This window comes from Caloenas nicobarica, chromosome 3, assembly GCF_036013445.1.
Source record: "Caloenas nicobarica isolate bCalNic1 chromosome 3, bCalNic1.hap1, whole genome shotgun sequence".
Classification (NCBI taxonomy): domain Eukaryota; kingdom Metazoa; phylum Chordata; class Aves; order Columbiformes; family Columbidae; genus Caloenas; species Caloenas nicobarica.
This window is the reverse complement of record NC_088247.1, coordinates 36,729,454-36,740,675: the sequence shown is the minus strand read 5'-3', so window position 1 is coordinate 36,740,675 and position 11,222 is coordinate 36,729,454. Positions and strand designations below refer to the sequence as shown.

General features: G+C 37.1%; 1 protein-coding gene across 6 annotated transcripts in view; it reads right to left on the bottom strand.

Annotated features, from left to right (window-relative positions):
* The window catches only part of DOP1A (DOP1 leucine zipper like protein A), a 65,089-nt gene that overhangs the window by 7,766 nt on the left and 46,101 nt on the right, over positions 1–11,222 (bottom strand). For 5 of the 6 annotated variants that reach the window (XM_065632941.1, XM_065632944.1, XM_065632943.1 and 2 more), the window contains 13 exons: positions 10,350–10,526; positions 8,039–8,164; positions 7,566–7,700; positions 6,991–7,046; positions 6,380–6,484; positions 5,609–5,675; positions 5,142–5,286; positions 4,813–4,892; positions 4,126–4,235; positions 3,820–3,969; positions 2,526–2,587; positions 1,707–1,859; positions 309–445 (listed from right to left, as the gene is read on the bottom strand). In XM_065632941.1, coding sequence (XP_065489013.1) covers positions 309–445; positions 1,707–1,859; positions 2,526–2,587; positions 3,820–3,969; positions 4,126–4,235; positions 4,813–4,892; positions 5,142–5,286; positions 5,609–5,675; positions 6,380–6,484; positions 6,991–7,046; positions 7,566–7,700; positions 8,039–8,164; positions 10,350–10,526 — 1,503 coding nt within the window. Of the gene's footprint in view, positions 1–308; positions 446–1,706; positions 1,860–2,525; positions 2,588–3,819; positions 3,970–4,125; positions 4,236–4,812; positions 4,893–5,141; positions 5,287–5,608; positions 5,676–6,379; positions 6,485–6,990; positions 7,047–7,565; positions 7,701–8,038; positions 8,165–10,349; positions 10,527–11,222 lie in introns of those variants that run through there. The other variant, XM_065632945.1, reaches the window with a different exon arrangement.

Below are 11,222 nucleotides of genomic sequence, written 5' to 3'. Positions count from 1 at the left end.
TGGTGGAGAGGGTACACATATGTAGGCAGAAACTGAAGTAGAAGTCAGTAGGGAACAATCAGGGTAAACAAAAATTTAATTCAGGAGACATCTGAACAGCTTAAATAGCATAAGCCAACAGGTAATCTATTTGGTTGCAAAAAATAGACATCAGGACTATGAAAATAAGCCAGCTTTCTATTTGTGTCCACTGTACTTTTACATGCACAATATCTAGAAGAGATTTTCTTAAAAATGTTGGGGAGGAATGAGGTTGTCTCTTAAATTTGCACCGGTCTTCCAAATCATGAATGCAAACTGCAACTCACCAGTTCAGTGATCATGGTCGGCCAAAGTGAGGTAAGGTGCTGCGGAGACATTCTTAAAAGCAATACTCTGAAAAACAGGAACACTTGGGAATGAAGGGTGGGCACCTGTGGCAAACGGAGACTTTCTACCAGCCTTTCTGAAACAAAAAGCCAAGAAGGTTTCCTCAGTTCAGAATAATTCCAACTAACATTTTCTCCTTTCCCGATTTACTCTCAATTTTCATTTTTTTAAGTATCTGCCACATTACTCTTTCAGTACTTTGCTACAGTTTTATTCTGTCAACATAAAAAGTGACCACTTTCACCAAGCAATGAACAAAAGCAAGAAACCTCCAAACAGTGCAGTTGTATATTTTGATTAAAGTTCTCCGCACAAATGCATCTGGGAGTTTTGCTCACCTGATACAGAGTTCGACCCATGAGAAAAAGAGGAGTTAACAGATTTCAAACAATACAACAGCCTGAACAGCTAGGATAGATGGTTGTTATTAAATGGCTGCATCTTCATAGTACATGGGATATTACACAGGGATGATATGCTCTTATTTAACCATAACCACGTCCATGCATTCAACATACAAAGAGGCAGATCCATAAAGAATTTCTTCAGTCAAACCAACACATGCATTTCGCAGTTCAGACCAGTAAAACCACCTGAACATAGTGAACACAAATACTGACTTGATTGGGAAAAAAACAAACAAACAAATAAAAACACACACCAAAAAACCCCTCACAAAACACAAAAAACCCCACAAACACCAAAAGACAAAACTCCAAAGAATAAATCCTGGAACAAATGAAACAAGAATGATGATGCAATTGACTTTCCATACAGAGGAAGAGACAAAAGTATCCACCTTGGCAGCACTAAAAGATAATATATCTAGAAGCTGCTGCTGTAACATCATCTTAGAATAAAGCCAACCAGCTCCCATTCCCAATCACTTAATGTAAAAGGTCACTGGGAGAGAATTTTCAGTGGACAGATAGATTTTTCAGCAGGACAGATAAAAAGTACAGTAGAAAAAACAGCTGAAGTAGTCAAGAATTCAAAACTTCAAGGTCAGCTTTTCTATTTGTTCCTGGTTGACAGGTTTTTACATCTCAGATGTTCATGTCAAAATGCATGCTACGGGTACCAAAGGACATTGATCAAGGTATAAAATGACAGATCAGTAAAACAATCTGGATAAAAGTTAACTGGTAATCACACGGTCTGTGCACTTTGTAATAATTTAAAACATTCTAACCAAAATCTGCAGAAACTTTGCATCCAGTCATGGAAACAGTACCACACACTGATTTCCAGGGGAGAAATCTACCTGCAGTTACCCTGTCAGACAAATATTCCTCAGATTACATCAGAGTTCAACTAAATTATACATTTTTACTGACCTTGTATGTCTGGAAGGTATTTCTGGTATTGGTCTATCTCACTACTAAAAATTGCGAAAGCTAGTCTCTTCAGGAGCATCGCACGCTGTTCCAGCTCCACCTCTCGATTTGCAAACAGGTTGAGTGAACTGCTCTGAGCCACAGCCACTCGTGCTGAAAGAGAAAACACAGAGTGAAGAGGCAAACTTCAAAATTTCCCTTCTGTTTCACTTTACAGCACAAATAACTCTTACTTCCATTGCATTAATGTAGTTCAAAAGCACATGTTAAGAAGATGCACATTCTGCAATTTGTATTTTTAACCATAGTGGTTTAAAATACATCTTGAAAAAAAATTTGTAAGTATACACAACAGTGCCGGGGTTTGGGGGCTTTTGGGAGGGAGTGTAGCCATTTTTTTAAAAAAAATACAATTTGCAGGTATAGATGCTCAGAAGTTTGGAACGCACAGAATCAATTATTTCTTAAGCAGAGTTAGTGTCGGATCTTAAAAAACAAACAATCCCCCCCCCCACAACACAAAATCCCCACAAACCAGAAAGCAAACAACAAAAAAACCCACCCCAAACCAACAAAACACACCCCCACCCACTCTGCTTAATTAACTTTGTCATATAGGCAAAATTCACTGTGTGCCAGGATGGTCTCAAATTCCCTCACCTTAAGTTATCTTATTTATGGATCTCCAGAAACGAGTAGTTGAAGAAAACATTAAAAACATTGAATAAATCAGATTTGAATAAATGTTGAACAAATGCTTTCTTCAAGATATTTGTTTTCCCTTTTTTAAAAGTCACTACTACATCAATAAATACTTACTCATCAAATCTCTGAATGTAGTTTTGTCATGTGTCATCAAATTATCCATAATAGCTCTCCAGCTAAAAGAGGAAGATTATACACAAATCAGGAAAGCAAGAAAAGGGCAGGAATTTACAGGAATATTTACAGAGCTTGTTCTGCTCTTTTAATTCAGGCTAAGGCTTACAATCCAAGCTCTCTACTACATAGATACCATTTACTTGGTGCGATTTGATCTCAAACTACAGCTATTATTTCTCAACCCCATACCATCCAGAGGGACTGGGCCAAGTGCAAAGTCCAGCACCTGGGTCAGAGCAACCCCAAACTGGGATACAGGCTGGGCAGTGAGTGGACTGAGAGCAACCCTGAGGAGAAGGACTTGGGGGTGTTGGTGGAGGAAAAATTGAATGTGAGCTGGCAATGTGTGATCACAGCCCAGAAAGCCAATTGTATCTTGGGCTGCATGAAAAGAAGGGTGACCAGCAGGTCGAAGGAGGTGATTCTGCCCCTCTGCTCCGCTCTGGTGAGATCCCACCTGGAGTCCTGTGCCCAGCTATGGAGCCCTCAGTACAGGAAAGACACGGACCTGTTGGAGAGGGGCCAGAGGAGGCCACGAAAATGATCAGAGGGCTGGAACGCCTCTCCTGCGAGAGCAGGCTGAGAGAGTAGGGCTTATTCAGCCTGGAGAAGAGAAGGCTCCAGGCAGACCTCAGAGCAGCCTTTCAGTACTTAAAAAGGGGACCTACTGGCAAGATGAGAAGGGATTCTTTATCAGAGAGTATAGTGACAGGATGAAGGGTAATGGTTTTAAACTGAAAGAGGACAGATTTAGATGAGATATCAGGAATAAGTTTTTTACTCTGAGGGTGGTGAGGCTGCCCAGAGAAGTTGTGAGTGCCCCATCTCTGGTGTGTTCAGGGCCAGGATGGATGTGGCTTTGAACAACCTGGTCTAGTGGAAGGTGTCCCTGCCCATGGCAACAGGGTTAGAACTACATGATCTTTAAGGTCTCTTCCAACCTAAACCACCCCATGATTCTATTAAACATTAACCACGTTTTCCTCATAGAAAAAATACATTAAAAAAAAATCTTGAAATTGAGAAAAAATAAGACTTGTGCATAGAAACATACCTTAGGTGAATGAGTTTCACATTTCAACTAGTAATCCAAAACACAGAAGATCCCTCTTTATTTATCTTAACAGGGATCTGTTGTGAAATTTTGGTCCACATTATACATACTCTTGTGCAATGGTATACATGAAATTTGTAACAGCCATCGATATAAGCAGGAACAAGGAAGTCTTACTGGTTAACACATGAAGCATCCATCTGGAAGAAACTGGAATCCATGAAGAGGTCAAATGCTTCCTTTTTCCACGCTCTTCTTGTATACTGATACCCACTAAGACTGCTTAATAACTGGACACAGGCTCGGTAGCTGGATGCATTGTGAGCACTAAACAAAATAAGAAAGTCAACATTAAACTATTTTGGTTGTTACTTTATAGAAAGTTTGACAGACATCTAATCCTTATCAAGCCTGTTAAGCGTCACTCAGCAAATTTCAACTGGCTGTAGAGATCTACATCAATCCAATAAATTGTAAAAATACCTGTGATTACGGAGGTAGGGAACAACATAGTGCATAATATTTACAAGCAAAGGAATAACCCTCTCTTTTTCATCACTGTAGAAGACCATATCCAAGAGATGAGCCAAAACCTACAAAATGAGAGGAAGGTATGTTATCATGCACTCTCAAATTGCTTTTTATCTACTATTTAGTATTTTTTGGTAAAATGTCCTATGCTGAATGTTCAAGTTTACAATAGAAGTGATCAAATTTCAGGTACTTTACAAAATCTAGAGTATAAGGATCCCATTGTTTTTAAAACAAAGGTAAAAACACAGAAGCATAAGCCCCTGGGCAAAGCACTCTACGTGTTAAGCTACAAATAAATTAAAAAAAAAAAAAAAAAAAAAAAAAAAAAGAAAGATTGACTGCAGTTATCAGCAGTAAATAAGACATGCCACTAACAACACAAAGTTTTCCACCAAAAAAGTTTCCTATACTACGCACATGAAAGCATGTGCTTTATGCTTCATCCATCTCGCTGAATCTTTGAAACTGGGTTATTAGCCAAGTTTTATTACATATATTGTTACATGACAGTGCCCAGAATCCATTTGCATCAGTGTCTCTCATCAAATATCTTTGCTCCCACTTCTAGTCCAAGGCTTTTCACAGTGTAGAAGTTCATTGTAAGACAGCATTTATTACATCTGAAGAGACATTTACCTCAGAAAGTAAGGTCAATGCATGGACACTATAAACAGATGGAGTTATGTTAGAAGTTTCCATTGCTGGAGACAACATATCTAAATGAAGATAATAAAAAAAAATGTCCAAAGTTAGCTTTCTTAAGCCATAGCTTACCTTACAAGCATATCTTAATAGCATATATTTCGAAGATATAGCGTGTCTGGCAAAGTGTGTATGTACAATACTAATGTCTGAACAATACTGAAGCATTTTTAATGCATTCAAATACAGTAAATCTGCCCTCTTTGTTCATTTTGGCCAGATAATTTGTGTTTTGTTTAAAATAAAGATGAAAATGAAACTACCTTCAACATCTGATTCTAAGTTGTTTCCATCAACCATAATCTTGGGGGAAGGCTTAACCTCTAAGTTTCGTCTTAGCCAAGTAGTCTGTTCCAAGGAAGAACCAGCGATTGCCCCAATGGCATCCACTATCTTGTGTGTTACATCCTGGTAGAAAACAAACAAAACACCAAGCATTTTAAGAACTTTGTGCAGAAGGGCTGTATTTGTTGTCCTGACATTTTTTTGTGGAAAATCTACATAACTAATTAAGTATAGAACTGCTTTCAAATCCCTTCTGTTCTACATTATCAGTGATTAATAACTCCACAGAAAATTAAATCTTTTTCAACAGATTATAAATAGTACTAAGTAGAAAATATTAAAGAGTCATTTCTGACTATGGAACTGATAGATCAGATAATTCTAGTACATTCAGGCATTTATTGCTCAATGTTTTCAAAACAGACATACACAACAAATTTCTTACCTGGAGATCTCTTTGATCTTTCTTATTCTCCAGGCTTGGGTTTTTCATAATGAACTCATTAAGAACACTGAAAAACGTATGGAAGTAGATATGGATTTTCTTTTCACTATACACTATTCAGTAATTTTAAGAGCCAGCACAAATCTGAAGAAATTTACGTGCACAATGCTTATTTACTAAACCTTCAGTCATTGTTCCTTATCAATATTCTAGAAAACACCATTTCAAGTTTCTGAAGTTAATTTTGCTCATACTATAAAAGTTTATCAGGAACAGGTTTTATTAGACTATAAACAAAAGTTTAGAGACAGTTTACTACAGAAGATAACTCCAGAAGTTCAAGAAAATGGTCCTTGAAGTTTTATACAGAGAATCATATTCAACATTTTATTTCTCACACTCCAAAACCAGCTTTCATGCTGGGAATTAATCCTTTATAGTGGGCTGCAAATCTGCACATACTTAAGGAAATCGTCATTGCAGTTATTTTCTAAGAAAAATCAGAAATGTAAACCTACTGTTTAAAGAGCCTGAATTGCTCAAATAATCAGTAAGGTAAGATCATGGCTTACATCATATTATAAGACAAAATTTAATATATGCAACCATTTCTCAGAGAAGAAACTAATTTGATAAAGGCTACACAAATCACGTAATAGCTCTAACACTCAAAAATAAGTGATAGAGACTTGCAAACGCCAACACCTCAATGTGATTTCACACACTTAAATGTGAGCTTATTTGGAAATTGCAAATATCACGAGCACTTACCCGAGTATGAGGAACTGTCCTGGAGCTGGAAGACCAACCTGGATGGAATCCTTTAACAGAAGCAGCAGTGCTGTCCAGCTGTCTACTAAGCTGGTCACTGGAATCCTAAGAGAGAGAGCAGCGATAGCAACAAAACAACCATCATCTCCTGCAGGTATTCCCCATTTTCTTTCTACAACACAGTTCTCCTGCCAGATATCACAAATCAACATTCATACAGATTCTTGGGTTTTTCATTTAATATTAGGTGGCTACATCAAATCACTAAGAAAAGGAGGAAGGCAGAAGAACAGCATACTCAAAAGGCACGCTTTTCAGTCCAAGGCTGAGTGGTACCACTGAGTTATGGCACAGTATAGATCAGCTTTCCTTGGGCAGGGGGCAGATTTCCTGCAGGAGTTTTAGGTGGGTGAAGAAAGGTGATGCAGAACTAGGGCACTCGCAAAATAAACCCCTTTATTTCTTATCACACCTACAGTTCCAAACCATTCTTTCTTCATGATTTATATTATACAGGCTTTTTGTCATCAAAGGGATTATAAAAAGATGTAAAAATCAAATTTTCTATCTGCTTCTTGATGACAGAAATAAAATTTAACTTTTTGTCTTACCTTTGAGTATAAGCATAGAAAAACTGCAACATGCAGACTTCCAGTGAAAGATGTTTCTAGGAAAAGATATTAAACCAGTGTCATTAGAAAGTAGAAAGTGACTTTCTTTTTCCCCTCACTTGCCCGGGCAAAACTGACAACGCTATGCTACTGCAGTGTCTGTAGATACAGCTTCATTAACAGGATATTACGAATGTCCATTTAGACATCTCTCTAGAAAGTTATTATTCTCTCTTTTTTTTTTTAATTCTCTCTTTTCCCTCTATATCTTTCCCACCTGAAGGAAAACCAACCTGATGCTAGGGTGCACACCTGTTTCCCTAATGTGAGCAGCTTATCCCCACAAAATACAATCTTGTGCAGAAGCCATAAACAGGATTCTGGAGTTGTTCAGTAAATGGTAATGACTTAAGGAGGTAGGACTTCCTTCCAAAAGTTCATCCATCTGTTACATATTGTGAAAATTTTCACACTGAACTGCTTAACTTTGTAAATGAAGTATCCACACCACCAATGTTTTAAGCTTCAGTAAGAGGACTTTAAATAAATCAATACCATCTCTACAGTTTTCATACCTTGTCTTTTGCTATGGCTGGAGGCTGCTTCAAAACTTCCTTCACTGTTTGTATAACAGTCTCCGTTCTCATAACACTGATAGAGCGAACTAGCTCAACTAGTAGAAGTTGTTCTTCACCTGCTGTAGGAATAACCTAAAAGAATCAAATGTATGTCACAGATTATCATCACGGACAATTGCCTATGGCAAAATTAAGGCAGCTGGCCTCAGAGGATTGAAGTGCTAGTAGCTAATGGTTCATCTAGAGACTTGGAATCACTGTTCTTTTCCTGAAGAATGCAGGAAGATTATCCCATTCTAAAATAACTTGGTAGCTCCCTTACAGTAAAGCTGCTAATTAGAAATATAAATATTCTCCATATTTCATACTCAGTACCTTTTCACTGGAATGTCTGAATTTTCTCCTTACTGCTTCTAAATCACTTAAAGCTACTACCACTATTTGAAGTGATCACTGTAGTATAAACATACCTTTGTCCTAGAAGTATTTTTATTTTGCCTCCTTTCATTCCATACAAACGCAATAGCAGCCATGAAGTGAACACCATGATTCATTGAAATTGGACCCAAGAGTTCGAGAATCTGCTGCCTCAAATTCTGAAATGTGGAAGCAGAAAATGCACACCTTTAGATAAGTACCTCAGCACTAAGTTCAAACCAGCTGGCTATAAAGCCATACTTGGATAGGAACTATAACTAACTTTTATATAACTGGAAGGATGCACTCCAAGGGTTCCTAAAGCTCTATTCTACATCTGGCACTTTTCAATCATTTTATTCAAGACAAGGGAAGATAAAATACACTTTTTAAATTTGCAAGTGGCAATGAAGTGGGACACAACTGATAGAAAGGTACAAAACCAAAAATGATCTGACAAACTCAAAAAGCATCCTGAAGAAAGACAAGCTGCAATAAAGGCTTGATCTTCACATGCAAAGGTAGGGATAAACAACCTCAGTGATTCAGGATGATAAACTATTTTTTTCTGTAGCACTGCTATCTAAAGTCTTGGGATTGTAGTGGATCACAAACTCACCACAACAACTTTGCAAGGAAAGGTAAAAGAGCGTTCATAAATAGCAACAGCTCATGAAAGACATTGAATATGTCACCTAAAAGAAGATAACACATACCATGCCCAGTTTTGGACACCTTACTTCAAGAAATGTACCACAAACTGTCAGAACTCAAACTATAAAAAGAAAGATTAGTGCTACAAAATATGATCTACAAGAAGGGGCAAAAATGGTTTGCATTTAGTCAGGACAAAACTGTATCAATAGAGATATAACAGTTATCAAATGTGCACAAGGTAATTAGGAAGAAGAAAGGAAGATGATGTTCATGTCTGCCACAAATAGTGATGCACTTGCTTTGTAGCAAGTGAGATAAAGATTAAGTAGTAGAGGTGGTGGGGAAATTCTGAAAGAAATAACACACTACTCTGAGAGACTGAAATATTCCCGGTCAAAATTCTTACTAATGTGTTTTCTAAGCATGTCAGAAGTTACTGAGGCATGCTTCAGTCAGGAAATTTATTTCCTGAGCTGTATTCTTGACCCATTTTCTATGACAGGAATCTCTCAGACAAAAATGCATTTTCTATCTGTTTTCTGAAAGCCATTTTTACCTTGGTCAGAGATATTTCAGTAGGAATTGTCTAAGTTTGCAGAAAACTGCTATATACAATCCCAGAGCTTGACTATGCAATTTATGCACTTGCCAAGAGTGTACTAATTCTATTGATGGTTAAAAATCTTGTTCATATTTTAGACATAATTCTGTACAGTTCCACAGTTTCATGTGTTTTTAACCACACCGGCCAACTCCAAGGCAGCTACAGAAGCATTACCCAAAAGCAATGTGGTGACAAAGTAAAACAACCTATTTTGATACTACAGCAAACAAGCTGAATTCAAACTGGACTTTTTCATATACAGGAGATGTTGAATGCTCTTTTGAATACTACGGATTTGGGCAAATTAAAGAAAAGCTGGGATGTCCAGAAGAGTTCAAGTTTAACCAGAGTACAAAAGTTTATCCTTTTTTCACAGAAGCAGAGTAATACTACAGGCCATTAACAAGTACAGGCAGCACAAATATGACCATGGATAATGTCTGTGCAAAGACATGGAGTCTTTGATAAGTTATTTTTTATTCCTTCAATCACAGAATCATCATAAACAGTATCTGATAGTATTCCAATTCAATGAATAAATCTTATTTTAAAATATTTCAAATTTAAATGACAATTCCCTATTTAATAACACGAAGTGCTTCCAGTAAGAGGGCTACGCAGCGTTCTCAGTATGGTCTTATTCAACCCCTTTTCAGGTTCTCGTCTTTACAATTACCAGCTCACTATCTGCTATGACTTTTCCCCTTGCACAGTGACATCACTGCATGGGAGTTGAATGAATAAAGGAACTAGATCGTAAGTGTCTGAGTACTACATGTTTTAAGAGGAGAGTTCTCATTTGTTAAGATTTTACATTAATATTTTATATCTGTCGAGGCACAAAAGGGTGGCTTAAATTTTTTCAGGTTACATTTCATTTTCTTTGTAGAAAGTAAAGAGGTGAGACATTGTCGTCTTAACTGATACACTCCAGTTTAATAGCAGATTTAATACCCATTTATAAAAGCCTTGTTTGTGGGATGGGTGAGTAGACGAGGACAAAGATATTAAATCTCAACTTACACTTCAGGGAATGGAATTTGCTTTAGTTTCACAAAGGTATTAAAGAACAACCTAAACTACATTATCTCTGGTATTCTGACCTTTGTTGACCCAAGATTAATAGTGGTAATGGAAGCAGCAGCAGCAGTTTTTTCCGAAGAATCTGCAAGGTGAAGGATGCTCCACAGCAAAGTCACAGAAGACATGATCATGTGCAAGATAGACAGGATCCCATTGCGTGCTTCAATCAAGTGCTTCTGATCTACATTAACCAAAAGCTAGTGGATTTGAAGATGAGAGAGGCGGAAGAGTATTAGATATCTACATAAATAGCATAAGTAAAATAGCATCAACTGATACTTGACAGACATGGAAGCTTTCAACCTTAACTCTTTTCCAAAATAGTTTATCAATAATTCTTATAGTATGTACAGATTTTGAGTTTATTAAAAATAATAGTTAAAGAATCTTTTGACTCAGTTGTACGATATCAAATGTATTCTGAGCATGTGAGGCCTCATGTCTACAGCAATCAATTCAGTATCATCTGCCTTTACCTTTGCAAAACAATTATTTCAGAATTTTAAGTGTAACTAATACTCTAGGCAAAATTATTTACTTGAACAGACAATAAACACTTTTCGGTTATTTTTAAATAAATTGAAAGAAATGGGGTAAAAGAGAAAAGAAAAAGGCAAAAACAAGCCTGCAGAGAGAACAGGGCAAAAATTTTCTTGCAGAATATCGGCCAAATTCTTAACATAGACTATGCTCAGAATATCAGATCTGAAAATACTGCTTGCCTAAAAAGACAAATTGTGAATATACAGAAGTAGCAGAATGAGAATGTTTTGACATATTGCGAGATGAACACACTCCAGCCAGAAAGTAACAGGGTAGGCATCAGTCTAGGAAGTTCCAGAAAACAAAGCCAGCTCTAAAGGTCTAGAGGTCTGAAATTTAAGGAATTCCTA